At 43.4% G+C, this 17,329-nt stretch overlaps 1 protein-coding gene across 1 annotated transcript; it reads left to right on the top strand.

The window, feature by feature from the left end:
• The first annotated feature begins 493 nt into the window (after positions 1-493).
• On the top strand, positions 494-11,562 carry LOC123482642 (GTPase HRas-like). The gene is made up of 5 exons (XM_045211045.1): positions 494-765; positions 6,967-7,079; positions 8,304-8,482; positions 8,935-9,094; positions 9,812-11,562. The coding sequence occupies exons 2-5, from the start codon at positions 6,969-6,971 to the stop codon at positions 9,923-9,925; spliced, it is 564 nt and encodes a 187-aa protein (XP_045066980.1). The 5' UTR covers positions 494-765; positions 6,967-6,968; the 3' UTR covers positions 9,926-11,562.
• Positions 11,563-17,329: the final 5,767 nt, after the last annotated feature.

The following is a 17,329-nucleotide window of genomic DNA, read 5'->3' as shown; positions in this document are numbered from 1 at the left end:
TTTGTCAATAGCGTGCGATGAACAAAGTGACCTGACTGTGTGTCTGTTTTTCACAGACATCTAAATACTGTATATTTGGCCGGGAGCGGTTAGCCGTTTTTACAGTCTATGGGTTGGTTAGCCGCTAGTACAGTGATTCCATCTAGTGGCTAAATTCTCTCCGCACACTCCAACAACCCAAATATTCGAGCCAATCAGACTCGAGTGCGCGCTTTCCAGACGTCACCGCAGCAATGTCTTTGATTGGTGAATCAGGGTACAAAGGCGGAACTATCATGGCGTCACGAAGCACGCGAATTATTTTTTCGGACACGACCATTGCGCCTTTCCGTCGGTTCTTGATTGGTGAGTTTCTGATTTGAAGGCGGGTAATAACCGGAAGTACAACGCAAGAGCCATTCTGATTGGGTTACTCTACCCTCTGTCTACTTTACCACAATGGTATTCGCTGTTAAATCAATACGATTGATTGCGTTTGCCGTGAAAGCCCTGCCCCTTTTCAACTACAATGGAGTCTAGAGAGATTTACTCCCCTACTACTAATTCTTACCTTTAAATTAATTCGGGTTATATTCAGCCTATATTTCCCGTTCATTGCGAACAGTGATTTGACATATTTCTGGCTCAATTGCAGTTTCTAAAATACAATATTTTTTTCTTAGTTGACTTCAATCAGGAAGTTGTTTCAGGCTATGTAGCACTAATCTCATTTTGTCATTCAAACGCTGCATTTTTGTTTGGGGGAAAACGACCAACTAAATTAAGGTAAACGCTCTGATTTTGGAATTTTCCTCATGCAATAGGCCTACATTATTAACGGAGAAATGTAGTGATTGTATTCTGCCTAGTGTGCCATCTACCGCTGTCTGTTAGTTATGCTATGCTATCTAACGTTAGCTCCCATCAAATCTGGGTCAAATTAGAGCCAGCCTCTTTGCTAGTAGATACCGGCATGTTTTTGTAATGACCGCGAATAAAGATTGATAACATGCAATGATAAGACAATTTTCCGGGCCATAGGCTGTCTGTTAGTAGGCTATTCCAAATCACTGAAAAGGGCAGATTATGTGAATTTGCTGTTGGCTATACTGTCGATACCACAGGTTTCCTTGTGCCTTTGTCGTGTTACTCACCTTACTTTTATTTTTTATTGAACCTTTATTTAACTAGGCAAGTCAGTTAAGAACAAATTCTTATTTACAATGACTGCCTACCAAAAGGCCTGCGTGGACGGGGGCTGGGATTAAAAATATAGGACAAAACATACATCGCGACAACACTACATAAAGAGAGACCTAAGACGACAACGTAGCATGGCAGCAACACATGACAACACAGCATGGTAGCAACACCACATGACAACAACATGGTAGCAGCACAAAACATGGTACAAACATTATTGGACAAAGACAACCGCACAAGAACAGACACAAAACCATTACACCCAATGCACAGGCCTGATAGGGAGGAACTCCAGTACTAGGGAATAGGTTTATTAAGCAGACTGGTTAAGAAAATACGCCATGAGTACACGAGTTAACATAGAACACAGTTTGCAAACATTATAAAATGTTTTCCTCATTATAAACAATAAAACAATGTGTGTCCCCTTGAGTAATTCATCCCCACCACACAATACAGGTTACATATACTGTCCCTCATAAAACAACCATGTTGTTGTCATGTGGTGTTGCTACCATGCTGTGTTGTCATGCAGCTTGCCTGAGAGGCAATATGAGGGACGCATCCTGTAAACGATGTGCTTGCATGTTCTTTTTTTATTTTTTAAATTTTATTTCACCTTTATTTAACCAGGTAAGCCAGTTGAGAACAAGGTCTTATTTACAACTGCGACCTGGCCAAGATAAAGCAAAGCAGTGCGATTAAAAACAACAACAACACAGAGTTACATATGGGGTAAAACAAAACAAAGTCAAAAATACAACAGAAAATATATATACAGTGTGTGCAAATGTAGCAAGTTATGGAGGTAAGGCAATAAATAGGCTATAGTGCAAAATAATTACAATTAGTATTAACACTGGAATGATAGATGTGCAAGAGATGATGTGCAAATGAGCAAAATAAATAACAATATGGGGATGAGGTAGTTGGGTGGGCTAATTTCAGATGGGCTGTGTACAGGTGCAGTGATCGGTAAGGTGCTCTGACAACTGATGCTTAAAGTTAGTGAGGGAGATAAGTGTCTCCAGCTTCAGAGATTTTTGCAGTTCGTTCCAGTCATTGGCAGCAGAGAACTGGAAGGAATGGCAGCCAAAGGAAGTGTTGGCTTTGGGGAAGTGAGATATACCTGCTGGAGCGCATACTATGGGTGGGTGTTGCTATGGTGACCAATGAGCTAAGATAAGGCGGGGATTTGCCTAGCAGTGATTTATAGATGGCCTGGAGCCAGTGGGTTTGGCGACAAATATGTAGTGAGGACCAGCCAACAAGAGCATACAGGTCACAGTGGTGGGTAGTATATGGGGCTTTGGTGACAAAACGGATGGCACTGTGATAGATTACATCCAATTTGCTGAGTAGAGTGTTGGAGGCTATTTTGTAAATGACATCGCCGAAGTCAAGGATCGGTAGGATAGTCAGTTTTACGAGGGCATGTTTGGCAGCATGAGTGAAGGAGGCTTTGTTGCGAAATAGGAAGCAGATTCTAGATTTAACTTTGGATTGGAGATTCTTAATGTGAGTCTGGAAGGAGAGTTTACAGTCTAACCAGACACCTAGGTATTTGTAGTTGTCCACATACTCTAGGTCAGACCCGTCGAGAGTAGTGATTCTAGTCGGGTGGGCGGGTGCCAGCAGCGTTCGATTGAAGAGCATGCATTTAGTTTTACTAGTGTTTAAGAGCAGTTGGAGGCTACTGAAGGAGTGTTGTATGGCATTGAAGCTCGTTTGGAGGTTTGTTAACACACTGTCCAATGAAGGGCCAGATGTATACAAAATGCTGTCGTCTGCGTAGAGGTGGATCTGAGAGTCACCAGCAGCAAGAGCGACATCATTGATATACACGGAGAAAAGAGTTGGCCCAAGAATTGAACCCTGTGGCACCCCCATAGAGACTGCCATAGGTCCAGACAACAGGCCCTCCGATTTGACACATTGAACTCTATCTGAGAAGTAGTTGGTGAACCAGGCGAGGCAGTCATTTGAGAAACCAAGGCTATTTAGTCTGCCAATAAGAATGTGGTGGTTGATAGAGTCGAAAGCCTTGGCCAGGTTGATGAAGACGGCTGCACAGTACTGTCTGTTATCGATCGCGGTTATACTATCGTTTAGGACCTTGAGCGTGGCTGAGGTGCACCCATGACCAGCTCGGAAACCGGATTGCATAGCGGAGAAGGTACGTTGGGATTCGAAATGGTCGGTGATCTGTTTGTTAACTTGGCTTTCAAAAACTTTCAAAAGGCAGGGCAGGATGGATATAGGTCTGTAACAGTTTGGATCTAGAGTGTCACCCCCTTTGAAGAGGGGGATGACCGCGGCAGCTTTCCAATCTCTGGCGATCTCAGCTACGAAAGAGAGGTTGAACAGGCTAGTAATAGGGGTTGCGACAATTTCGGCGGCTAGTTTTAGAATAAAAGGGTCCAGATTGTCTAGCCCAGATGATTTGCAGGGGTCCAGATTTTGCAGCTCTTTCAGAACATCAGCTGTCTGAATTTGTGTGAAGGAGAAGCGGGGGGCATGGGCAAGTTGCAGCGGAGGGTGCAGAGCTGGTGGCTGGGGTAGTGGTAGCCAGGTGGAAAGCATGACCAGCCGTAGCAAAATGCTTGTTGAAATTCTCGATTATTGTAGATTTATCGGTGGTGATAGTGTTTCCTAGCCTCAGTGCAGTGGGCAGCTGGGAGGAAGTGCTCTTATTCTCCATGGACTTTACAGTGTCCCAAAACTTTTTGCAGTTAGTGCTACAGGATGCAAATTTCTGTTTGAAAAAGTTAGCCTTTGCTTTCCTAACTGCTTGTGTATATTGGTTCCTAACTTCCCTGAAAAGTTGCATATCGCGGGGGCTATTTGATGCTAATGCAGTACGCCACAGGATGTTTTTGTGCTGGTCAAGGGCAGTCAAGTCTGAGGAGAACCAGGGTCTATATCTGTTCTTAGTTCTGTATTTTTTGAATGGGGCATGTTTATTTAAGATTGAGAGGAAATTACTTTTAAAGAACAACCGGGCATCCTCTACTGACGGAATGAGATCTATATCCATCCAGGATACCTGGGCCAGGTCAATTAGGAAGGCCTGCTCGCTAAAGTGTTTTAGGGAGCGTTTGACAGTGATGAGGGGTGGTCGTTTGACCGCGGACCCATTACGGACGCAGGCAATAAGGCAGTGATCGCCTGAGATCCTGGTTGAAGACAGCGGAGGTGTATTTAGAGGGTAAGTTAGCCAGGATGATATATATGAGGGTACCCATGTTTACGGATTTAGGGTTGTACCTGGTAGGTTCGTTGATAATTTGTGTGAGATTGAGGGCATCTAGTTTGGATTGTAGGATGGCCGGGGTGTTAAGCATATCCCAATTTAGGTCACCAAGCAGTACGAACTCTGAGGATAAATGGGGGGCAATCAATTCACATATGGTGTCCAGGGCACAGCTGGGGGCTGAGGGGGGTCTGTAGCAAGCGGCAACAGTGAGAGACTTATTTCTGGAAAGGTGAATTTTTAGAAGTAGAAGCTCAAACTTTTTGGGCACAGACCTGGATAGTATGATAGAGCTCTGCAGGCTATCTCTACAGTAGATTGCAACTCCACCCCCTTTGGCAGTTCTATCTAGACGGAAAATGTTGTAGTTGGGGATGGAAATTTCAGAATTTTGGTGGCCTTCCTAAGCCAGGATTCAGACACTGCTAGAACATCAGGGTTGGCGGAGTGTGCTAACGCAGTGAATAACTCAAACTTAGGAAGGAGGCTTCTGATATTAACGTGCAGAAAACCAAGGCTTTTACGGTTACAGAAGTCCACAAATGATAGCTCCTGGGGAGTAGGAGTGATACTGGGGGCTGCAGGGCCTGGGTTAGCCTCTACATCACCAGAGGAACAGAGGAAGACTAGAATAAGGATAAGAATATGGTGCAGCAACCTGTCCCATTCCCACCCCATCCCTCCCTCATAGCGAAAATAAAAACCGTTGACGTAATTGTTCCGGAGATGTAAAAAAGTGGGATGCGATGAAATCCCCATCTCCAAATGTATTTTTTGTTTCATAAAAAAAATTGTTTCTTCAATCAAACTACTAAAAAACCTGCATTTAGAAAATGGTCGATAAAAATATACCCCTGAATTGTACAAGAAAAAGAGGTACAGGGAGCACTGATAAAATATGTGGTTTGAGAGATGTTATTCGGCCGCCTCCTCTTTCTGTTCAGGTTCTTCTTCTGGTGCCTCTTCCTCAGCTTTGGCTTCTCCATTCTCTGTGGTCCCTTCCTTCTCCTCAGGCTCAGCCTTCTTCACCTCCTCAGCCTTCTTGGGCTTAGGTGCTGCCTTCTCCTTCTTTGGCTTGGGCTCTGCCTTTGCAGTTGCGGGTTTATTTATAAGCTTACTGATGCTTTGTTTTCAATTGAAAGAGTATACAGAGCGTTTGCCTTTGGGGGTGCTCTTCAGTCAAAAGGGGTACAGAAATATTGTCTATAATTTACCTAATTGGACAGAAAGACCTCCTCACACCTGAGCAAAAATTATATTGTTTGCCTAAAATGTAGGACTCGTTTGGTTCAGAAATGAATTAATGTATCATATTGTTGTGAATTCAGGGGCTAGCCCTGACCGGGACTCGAACCCAGGTCCAGAGACTGTCAAGCCAACACCTTAACCGTTATGCCAAGAGGTCAGAATCTCTTGGTGAGGTTTGGTTAAGGTCCCTACATTACCCACTTCCTTTGGGTGAGTGTGTCCCCACGCTTCTCTATACCAAGTCCCTCACGTGTACACCCCTCTCCGATGGCCTCACAGGCGCCATCCCACATCCGACACCAATGTAGCGAATTTGAGGGGGTAGCCCAGACCAGGACTCAAACCTGGGTCCAGCGACTGTCACTTCCAACGCCTTAATCGTTACGCCAAGAGGTCCGAATCTCTGAGGTCGTTGGGTTAAGGTTGCTACAATGAACCATACAGTCAAGTAAAAATTTGACATGCGCGCACACGCACAACGAGACGCAATGACACAGCATAACTTCTTTACAAGGAATCAAACAACTAGTACTTAAATCAACCAATTAAATCATTTTAAAGGTTATGGATGCAACATTTTAAAGCTGCAATATGTAGCTTTTTGGGTGACTCAACAATGTACGTAGAAATGTGCGTTATAGATTTGTCATTCTCATTGAAAGCAAGTCTAAGTGATAGATATGTTCTTTGTAAGCTATTTCTATGCTTCCCGTTCTTAAGTTGTGTTACTTACTTTCGGTTTTGTACACCAGCTTCAAACAGCTGAAAATACAATATTTTTGGTTATGGAAAAGAGATTTCACCGGGGTTTAGGTGGTACAATGATTCTCTAGACTATACATGCTTGGTTTGTCACAAAGTGAAATTAGGTGAGCTGTTTAGAATTTTTGCAACCAGGAAATGGCGGCGCGATTTCTGCATAGTGCATCTTTTTAAAGATAATGACTAAAATTGCTAAAATTCTAATAGTTTGCGAAATTTCAGTTTGTAACAAAACGAGCATGTATAGTCTAGACTCTAGAGAATCATTGTACCATCTAATCCACTGTGAAATATATTTTCCATAACAAAAAGTGTATTTTCAGCTGTTTTGAAGTTAGTGTACAAAACCGAAAGTAAGTAACACAACTTAAGAACGGGAAGCATAGAAATAGCTTACATAGAACATATCTATCACTTAGACTTGCTTTCAATGAGAATGACAAATCTATAACGCACATTTCTATGTGAAGCTTTAATGGAAACATACTGAAGTGTTTCTCTCGTTCTCCCTCTCTCTCTAGGCATGACTGAGTATAAGCTTGTTGTGGTGGGTGCTGGAGGTGTGGGGAAGAGTGCCTTAACTATCCAACTCATCCAGAATCACTTTGTGGATGAATATGACCCCACCATCGAGGTGAATTGCAGGTGTTTGTCTGTATGTGTGAATCTTAAAGGGCAACCTCATATATCCAGCCCCAAACCAGTGTCTATATATGTGAAAAACGGCACGTTTCTATGAACTGTAGTTAAAAGGGATAAGAAGGGTTCCTAAAAAAAGGATGGTATTTTCTTGCTCATCAATGCAAATCTGTGTTTGAAAATCAATATATTTTTTAAACTTTTGATGTCATTGGGTCTTATCTTTCTTTTTTTTTGTAGAAATGCGCCGTTTTCCACATAAGTAGGCACTGGTTTGGGGCTGGAGATAATGAATATGAGGTTAACAAGTTGTGAAGTTGCCCTTTAATAGTAAGCTAATTCGATTGAAATCGCCTGCTTCAAATGTAGCAACCCACTATATGCAACTTGCATATAGAGTCTATGTAGATTCTATTCTATAAGTATATATCCACAATCTCCTGAAGGTAAAATATTTACATTAGGATAATTGTTGCCTCTAGCAAAATGGTTCCAATAATTTACAGAGTGGATCCATAAGCTATGAGGGTGGCAAAGGGGGAGTGATGATTACTTTCCAAGCATATTGTTATGATCATGCTTTCCAATCCATTCAGAGTCACACCAGTACCTATGGGTCAATGGTAGGAGTCTATTTGAAATCAGCACCTGTTGCCTTTGTGACTGACAAGTCCCCCGACCAGGGTCATGTTCATTAGGGCAGCGGTTCCCAACTCCAGTCTTCGAGTACCCCCTACAGTACACATTTTTGTTGTAGCCCCAGACAAGCACACCTGATTCAACTTGTCAACTAATCATCAGGCCCTCAATGAGTTGAATCAGGTATGTTTGTCCGGGGCTACAACAAAAATGTGTGCTGTTGGGTGTACTCGACGACCAGAGTTGGGAACCACTGCATTAGGGCATGCAACAGAAAACAAAGACAGTTTTGCAATGGAAAACAAAAATAAACATTTTCTCATTGGACAAGTCCAGGTAGTCCCTCCCTGTTTCAGCCCGTTTCCTTCCGTTTGGTGCCTAATGAACACACCCCCATTTTAGGACTTGTACTAGGTTGAAGATACCCAGGTTAGGACAAGCTTTTGAAAATAAACAGACTGATGGGACCAGCGTTGCGTAATAGCATCGCTGCTCCCATTGTTTTGAATTCTTCCTCATTTATGCAAAGAGTTATGGGATATTAGAATCCTGGTGTTAAGCTTTGTTACGTTCAACCTAGGACTCGTACAGGAAGCAGGTGGTGATTGACGGAGAGACGTGTCTGCTGGACATCCTGGACACAGCAGGTCAGGAGGAGTACAGTGCCATGAGGGACCAGTACATGAGGACAGGGGAGGGCTTCCTTTGTGTGTTCGCCATCAACAACATCAAGTCCTTTGAGGACGTTCACCTGTACAGGTACTGACTGTCTGTCACAGTGACTGCTGTCCTACACATGAAGTGTGTTCATTAGTCACAGACCGTAGTGAAACGTTTGGCCTGTTTGCGAAACGTTTTGCAATGGAAACCGTTTACTTTAGGAAGCAAACAGAACAAAATGAGGAGGGACCTACTTGAATTTGTCCAATAGAAACTCTAGTTTTCGTTGCAAAGCGGTTTCCGTTTGGAGTAAACTATTTCTGATCATTTGAACCATGTCGGTTCCCGTCCGGCCGGGCGTACATGGAAGAACTGTGTTGTCACCGAATTTACAAAGGAGACGAGGCTTTAGAATTGAAAGTAGATTTAGATTTTTATTTCATGTCCATTTGTTTGACACATGACTCTCTCTCTGTCCTATTCTTCCTTTCCACTTCTCCCTCCTTTTTTCTCCACCTCCTCCCCTCTCCCTCTCCTCCTCCCCTCCACAGAGAACAGATCAACAGAGTGAAGGACAGTGACAGTGTGCCTATGGTGCTGGTGGGGAACAAGAGTGACCTGGGGAGTCGCAGCGTGGAGAGCAGGCAGGCCCAGGAGCTGGCCCGCGGCTACGGTGTGCCTTTCGTGGAGACCTCCGCCAAAACCAGACAGGTGGGTTTTACAGCCAGGGGAACTACACAGGGGTGTAGTAGGAATGTACCAGATACACTGGAAGCATAACCTTTGAGCAGCACTTGATCCACTTTATCAAGTGTTCACAGGTGGGAATCTTGAAAATGGAACCAGAGTGTAAATGTACACTGAGCAGCGCTAGCCTCTCTCTCTCTCTTACTTCTCTCACTCTGCAGAAATGATAGGTCCATGTAGCAGGTCTGTTGGGCCTCAAACTGGACAATGGAGGGAGAAGGAGATGCTAGACCATTGAGATGGCCCCCTGTGTTGTCCTGACAGACTCCTATAGTCCCCTGTGTTGTCCTGACAGACTCCTATAGTCCCCTGTGTTGTCATGACAGACTCCTATAGCCCCCTGTGTTGTCCTGACAGACTCCTATAGCCCCCTGTGTTGTCCTGACAGACTCCTATGTCTTAACGGCTAATGTGTGTTTTGTGTAAATGATTTGAATAAACTCTTCAACTGACTCACCAAAGGTATTGGGTAACATAACACATTTTTACACTGCAGTCATGACAGTATCTATGAGGGCACAAATGGGATAACTTTTGTTATTGGATTCATTCAGGTAGTAGCACTGTCCTATTCTACTCTGAACATTTGCTCTGTTTTTGAGTACTGAAGGCGACCCAGCTGCATTCAATCACTCTACATGTGAGTGTAAACTTTCTCCATTCTTTCATTCTGTCTTCCAGGGAGTGGAGGAGGCGTTCTACTCTCTAGTCAGGGAGATCAGGAGGTATAAGGAAACCAACCGCAGCAACAAGAAGAGCAAGAAAAGCACTCAGAGACGTTGCACCATTCTATAACACCACACACACTGCACATAGCCCTATAACCCCTTCACACACTGCAGTTCCTTTACGACGTGGGAGACGTCACCTCTCGTATTGACAGTGGATCCGGAATGGTGAACGCATCAAGTTCCACTTTCTGTCATTAGTGTCGTCACCGTAGTAACGGAAACTTCACTTCCTGTTGGTTGTCATTGGCTGCTCCATTAGTATTGTGACTTCAGTTTATCCACGTTGTTTTTTGACAGTTGTAACAAGAAACTAGATGTTGTAGCGTTGAGGGGATTTATAGACTGGGTTTAAAGCCGCCATATTTGGGATGTCTTCGGTTGGTTTAAATATGAACGTCACTTTACTGCCCCTAGTGGTAAACATCTCTTAGGGAAGTAATTCATTCATTAATTGATTAATTAATGGCCCAAGTCACATAGCTATACATTCCAAATGATCATCTTGTTTATTTTTTCACCATGGGGGGAAAAAAGCCATTTTGGTCTTTGCCAACATGTTCTGCATTGTAAGAAGCCAGTGTAGGCTAGCTATTCTTGCATTCCAAGGTAGTTTTCTCTTCAATATTTACACACAGAAGTGGCTATCTCTGTTACTGTCTGTTAAACACCTCAGCAGTGTTGTAATAGAGAAGGTATTTTGGTTCTCACTAGCCTCACCAATCTCTCATTTTCTGTATATATATATTTTTTTATCCAATCACTGAGAGTCGAAGGCCACCGCTCTCTGTGTCATTAGGCAGCGTTTACACAGGCAGCCCAATTCTGATCTTTTGCCCAATTATTGGCAAAAGAGCTGATCTGATTGGTCAAAATACCAGTTAGTGGGAAAATATCAGAATTAGGCTGCCTGTGGAAACACAGCCTTATACTGTTGCCATTTCTATAGGATCATGTCCAATTATTTAGGCTAGCTGTTAATTTCAGTGTCCTACTAGCTTGAGTTCCGTTTATACGGTAAAGTTGTGTACATGTTTATTGTGAATTCTGATCGCCAGACTCCATTTTGATGTCCGTCGTGTGGTATTATTTCAGATACAGATTCTGGCTGTGTTCCAATGTCCATACTAGCATACTCCTTAGTGCATGCCCAATCGCTTCATGCTAAGTGGCATCATGATTTAGTGGTCAAGAATTTGAGCTGAAGGATCCCAAAACTCAATTGGCCTTTGCAAATGAGTAATGTGTAATTTGGGGAATATCTCTAGCTTTTTACATTCTTAATAGCTGAAGATGGGGACTTTTTTGCAAGAGGTTGAAATAGAACGCGTCTGAAAAAATGTGATGATTCTCTTATGTAGAGCTCGAAACAGCGTTCATTCTATACGTATTTCAATCTGCAACGTTTTAAATATTTCAGTCCACAGATATTTGAAGTGTTAGACAAGGGAATCGGGGGACAAAAACAGGTATTTAAACACACTGAAAGGTGTCAGACCAACACTTTGAGTGAAAACATGCTGTTTTATTGGTTGGAAGTATTCTAAATGTGGTAATTGGACACTTTCAAGTCTCATCCCAAATGACTGATGTAATATGTGAGCTGAGAGGTGAACCCACAATGACCCTGGTGTTGCCAGCAGGATGAGCTAACTCAACCTCTAGGAAGAATCCCCCTAATGTTTCAGTGGTTACTGAGTGTAACCTATACAGTGGGGAAAAAAAGTATTTAGTCAGCCACCAATTGTGCAAGTTCTCCCACTTAAAAAGATGAGAGGCCTGTAATTTTCATCATAGGTACACGTCAACTATGACAGACAAAATGAGAGAAAAAATCCAGAAAATCACATTGTAGGATTTTTTATGAATTTATTTGCAAATTATGGTGGAAAATAAGTATTTGGTCAATAACAAAAGTTTCTCAATACTTTGTTATATACCCTTTGTTGGCAATGACACAGGTCAAACGTTTCCTGTAAGTCTTCACAAGGTTTTCACACACTGTTGCTGGTATTTTGGCCCATTCCTCCATGCAGATCTCCTCTAGAGCAGTGATGTTTTGGGGCTGATGCTGGGCAACACGGACTTTCAACTCCCTCCAAAGATTTTCTATGGGGTTGAGATCTGGAGACTGGCTAGGCCACTCCAGGACCTTGAAATGCTTCTTACGAAGCCACTCCTTCGTTGCCTGGGCGGTGTGTTTGGGATCATTGTCATGCTGAAAGACCCAGCCACGTTTCATCTTCAATGCCCTTGCTGATGGAAGGAGGTTTTCACTCAAAATCTCACGATACATGGCCCCATTCATTCTTTCCTTTACACGGATCAGTCGTCCTGGTCCCTTTGCAGAAAAACAGCCCCAATGCATGATGTTTCCACCCCCATGCTTCACAGTAGGTATGGTGTTCTTTGGATGCAACTCAGCATTCTTTGTCCTCCAAACACGACGAGTTGAGTTTTTACCAAAAAGTTCTATTTTGGTTTCATCTGACCATATGACATTCTCCCAATCCTCTTCTGGATCATCCAAATGCACTCTAGCAAACTTGTAGTCCTCTGTAGCTCAGCTGGTAGAGCACGGCGCTTGTAACGCCAAGGTAGTGGGTTCGATTCCCCGGGACTACCCATACACAAAAAAAATTATGCACGCATGACTGTAAGTCGCTTTGGATAAAAGCGTCTGCTAAATGGCATATTATTATTCAGACGGGCCTGGACATGTACTGGCTTAAGCAGGGGGACACGTCTGGCACTGCAGGATTTGAGTCCCTGGCGGCGTTGTGTGTTACTGATGGTAGGCTTTGTTACTTTGGTCCCAGTTCTCTGCAGGTCATTCACTAGGTCCCCCCGTGTGGTTCTGGGATTTTTGCTCACCGTTCTTGTGATCATTTTGACCCCACGGGGTGAGATCTTGCGTGGAGCCCCAGATCGAGGGAGATTATCAGTGGTCTTGTATGTCTTCCATTTCCTAATAATTGCTCCCACAGTTGATTTCTTCAAACCAAGCTGCTTACCTATTGCAGATTCAGTCTTCCCAGCCTGGTGCAGGTCTACAATTTTGTTTCTGGTGTCCTTTGACAGCTCTTTGGTCTTGGCCATAGTGGAGTTTGGAGTGTGACTGTTTGAGGTTGTGGACAGGTGTCTTTTATACTGATAACAAGTTCAAACAGGTGCCATTAATACAGGTAACGAGTGGAGGACAGAGGAGCCTCTTAAAGAAGAAGTTACAGGTCTGTGAGAGCCAGAAATCTTGCTTGTTTGTAGGTGACCAAATACTTATTTTCCACCATAATTTGCAAATAAATTCATTAAAAATCCTACAATGTGATTTTCTGGATTTTTTTCTCCTCAATTTGTCTGTCATAGTTGACGTGTACCTATGATGAAAATTACAGGCCTCTCTCATCTTTTTAAGTGGGAGAACTTGCACAATTGGTGGCTGACTAAATACCTTTTTTCCCCCACTGTAGGTGTCTATGGTGGCCGTGGTTACTGAGTGTAACCTATAGGTGTCTATGGTAGTGTTACATTGCCCAGGCCGCTGCAGCAATACCAACGCTCTAATAGTGTTACTCAACTCTCCGGGAGTGTAGTCCTGCATCCCCTCACCCCCCCTGTTGCACATTTTTGTTATAGCCCAGCACTAACACACTTGATGCAACTGCTCAAGAGCTTGTTGATAGTTGCAGCAGGTGTGCTACTGTGGTGCTGGACTAAAGTAAACAATTGTGCAACCCTTAGGGCCCTCAAACTCAACTCTGGACCTCGAAGCCAGTTCTACTGCAATTTTTTATTGTTGCCCTCTAATCAGGGACTGATTTAGACCTGGGACACCAGGTGGCTGCAACTAATTCAGGTAGAACAGAAAACCAGCAGGCTCTGGACCTCGTAGGGTAAGAGTTGAATACCCCTGCCCTAGGGGGACCCATGACAGGAGTTAAGCAACACTGCTAGAATACGTTCCACTTTTAGAGACCATACTGCCAGTGTACTGAGTTGTACTACCCCTTCATACCCCTGGTCCAGTCACTTTAAGGTTGTTTCATTAATAAAGTGGCTTTTGGCAATTCTGGCTTGTGTGTCTTTTGTTATTGGTGGAAACGAGTTGAATAGAAAGACACTGATAGGCCATCCTTTGTGTCAATCAGTAAGCAGGGTCAGGTTGAGGGAGACCGCCCTCTAGTGGCAGAATGGCTCTGTTTCTCTAGACCAGAGTGTGTGAGCGGAGTTAGGAGCGTGCCCAATTTGACTGGAGCGTGGAGCGAGATTCCCAAAAGCTGGAGCGTCGGCCTTCTTGCCCTTTGCAATTTCGCTCCAGTAGTGCTCACTTCACCAGCTCAGGGCATGCCCGGCCCAGCATGCATTTGTAGTCTACTTGTGTGCTGCTATAGCCCCTAGCTTTAGCTACTGTCATGAAGGTCAGTAATATTTTCATAAAGAAACTGATAAAACACACAGGTCCAAAATCAAGGTGATTTACAAAGATGAGGACCAAGAGAGGGAGTGTGGTGATGTATTATCCACAACTAAATAATAATTGTGGAATCTGAAAGACACTTGTCTTTAGCCCCCCGGCACATAGACTATTGCAGCATAGATACTGGAGGCTGAGACAGGGTTGGTCGGGAGACACAGGATATAACTCCACCCACTTTGCCAAAGCACAGCCCCCACACCACCAGAGGGATCTCAACAGACCACCAACCTACTACCCTGAGACAAGGCTGAGTATAGCCCACAAAGATCTCCTCCACTGCACGAGCCCGAGGGAGCGACAAACCGGACAGGAAGATCACGTCAGTGACTCAACCCACTCAAGTGATGCACCCCTCCTAGGGACGGCATGGAAAGCACCAGTAAGACAGTGACTCATCCCCCGTAATAGGGTCAGAGGCAGAGAATCCCAATGGAGAGACAGGAACCGGCCAGGCAGAGACAGCAAGGGCGGTTTGTCGCTCCAGTGCATTTCCGTTCACCTACGCACCCCTGGGCCACACTACACTCAATCATAGGACCTACTGAAGAGATGAGTCTTCAGTAAAGACTTAAAGGTCGGCCCGAGTTTGAGTCTCTCACATGGATAGGCAGACCATTCCATAAAAATTGAGCTCTATAGGAGAAAGCCCTGCCTCCAGCTGTTTGCTTAGAAATTTTAGGGACAATAAGGAGGCCTGCGTCTTGTGACCGTAGCGTATGTGTCGGTATGTACGGCAGGACCAAATCTGAGAAATAGGTAGGAGCAAGCCCATGTAATGCTTTGTAGGTTAGTAAAACCTTGAAATTAGCCCTAGCCTTAACAGGAAGCCAGTGTAGAGAGGCTAGCACTTGAGTAATATGATCAAATTCTTTGGTTCTAGTCAAGATTCTAGCAGCCGTGTTTAGCACTAACTTAAGTTTATTTAGTGCTTTATCCGGGTAGCCGGAGAGTAGAGCATTGCAGTAGTCTAATCTAGACGTGACAAAAGCATGGATTAGCTTTTTTGCATCATTTTTGGACCAAAGGTTTCTGATTTTTGCAATGTTACGAAAATGGAATAAAGCTGTCCTTGAAATATTCTTGATATGTTCGTCAAAGGAGAGATCCGGGTCCAGAGTAACGCCAAGGTCCTTCACAGTTTTTTTTTTTTAGAAGACTGCACAACCATCAAGATGAATTGTCAGATCCAACAGAAGATCTCTTTGTTTCTTGGGACCTAGAACTAGCATCTCTGTTTTGTCCGAGTTTAAAAGTAAAGAATATGCCGCCATCCACTTCCTTATGTCTGAAACACATGCTTCCAGGGTAGGCAATTTTGGGGCTTCACCATGTTTCATCCAAATGTAGAGCTGTGTGTCATCTGCATAGCAATGAAAGTTAACATTGTGTTTCCGAATGACATTACCAAGAGGTAAAATATATAGTGAAAACAATAGTGGTCCTAAAACAGAACCTTGAGGAACACCGAAACTTACAATTGATTTGTCAGAGGACAAACCATCCACAGAGACGAACTGATATCTTTCCGACAGATAAGATCTAAACCAGGCAAGAACTTGTCCGTGTAGACCAATTAAGTTTTCCAATCTCTCCAAAATAATGTGGTGATCGATGGTGTCAAAAGCAGCACTAAGGTCTAAGAGCACGAGGACAGATGCAGAGCCTTGGTCTGACGCCATTAAAATGTCATTTACCACCTTCACGAGTGCGGTTTCAGTGCAATGATGGGGTCTAAAACCAGACAAGCATTTAGTGTACATTTTTTGTCTTCAGGAAGGCAGTGAGTTGCTGCACAACAGCTTTTTCTAAAAATGTTGAGAGGAATGGGAGAATCGATATAGGTCGATTCGTTTTTTAAATTTTCTCGGTCAAGGTTTGACTTTTTCAAGAGAGGCTTTATTACTGCCACTTTTATTGAGTTTGGTACACATCCAGTGGATAGGGAGCCATTTATTATGTTCTACTGATAGAATAATTTGGTAATGACTAATTATTACACTCCACTTTATGAAATGTGTTAGAATCCTGAGACTATAATCTAATAATGTGTGTGTGTGTGTGTAGGACCAGTAAAGATTATGACATTGTGTTACTATTTAGCAATTTGAGTAGGAGTTAGACCAGACAACAAAGGACAAGAAGAACTGTCTATAGAAAACTGAGAAACCAAGATAGAGGCCTCCCAATTTAGGGAGGAGAGAAACCGTTATGCTTGGAAGAGTGCATGTGTGTGTGTGTGAGAGACCTGATGGTCAGGAGAACAGCCCGCCTAAAGAGGGGTGGGATTTTTCCTCTGACGTGTGCGTATAAAAATATTGTACGACCATTTTGTTTCAGAGCGCTCTCATGAATAAATATGCTGACCATTGCAGGATTGAGTCTTTGTTTAATTTATTTAAACTAAGAGATTTACAACCTTTTGGGAATTATTCAGAGATTTAAGAAGTAGTTGACTTCAACCATTGAGATAACAAAATTCTCGTGACAGCTTGGTCCTTTCGAGACGGATATCAATACCCGTCCTCTGTCGTTCCGGGGGACACCGAAAACCGTACATCAGTATAGACAAAGACCTGCCCTCCGAAATTGGGGGTTCAAATACAGGCCGGTGACAACCTGGAAACGACAGAAACGGTGACGATATCCAACCAAAATTTAGCTGCAAAGATAAGGTCAGTAATCTTTATTCATTGGATTTTGGGGGAATTGAACTGCAACCTGCAGTAAGGATTTATGGAGTTAAAATTTGCTGTAGTGAGGTTCCGTCAATAATCCACAAAGGGATCGACATCCCGGTAGCCCGTTTTTAGACGTTTATCTAGAGAGGCCATTACCAAACATAAACTAGCCTTGTGTTGAGACAATCAAGGATTGTCAAAAGTATACAATAAGGGAGTAAACTTTAGCGGGTTTTTTTAGACATTTATCTAGAGAAAACCACGCGCGAGTATTCTAGATAAATTGAAAAACGGGGGTGAAACTTCAAGGGAGGAG

Source organism: Coregonus clupeaformis, chromosome 35 (assembly GCF_020615455.1).
Source record: "Coregonus clupeaformis isolate EN_2021a chromosome 35, ASM2061545v1, whole genome shotgun sequence".
NCBI classification, from domain to species: domain Eukaryota; kingdom Metazoa; phylum Chordata; class Actinopteri; order Salmoniformes; family Salmonidae; genus Coregonus; species Coregonus clupeaformis.
The sequence above is the reverse complement of the archived record's forward strand: the minus strand, read 5'-3'. Positions and strand labels throughout refer to the sequence as shown.

Excerpts from the sequence above, each read along its gene's own strand:
- LOC123482642 (XM_045211045.1), top strand. The coding sequence starts at position 6,969 with ATGACTGAGTATAAGCTTGTTGTGGTGGGTGCTGGAGGTGTGGGGAAG. Across the intron at positions 8,483-8,934 it reads GAGGACGTTCACCTGTACAG|AGAACAGATCAACAGAGTGA; the intron begins GTACTGACTGTC and ends TCCCCTCCACAG. Across the intron at positions 9,095-9,811 it reads CCTCCGCCAAAACCAGACAG|GGAGTGGAGGAGGCGTTCTA; the intron begins GTGGGTTTTACA and ends TCTGTCTTCCAG.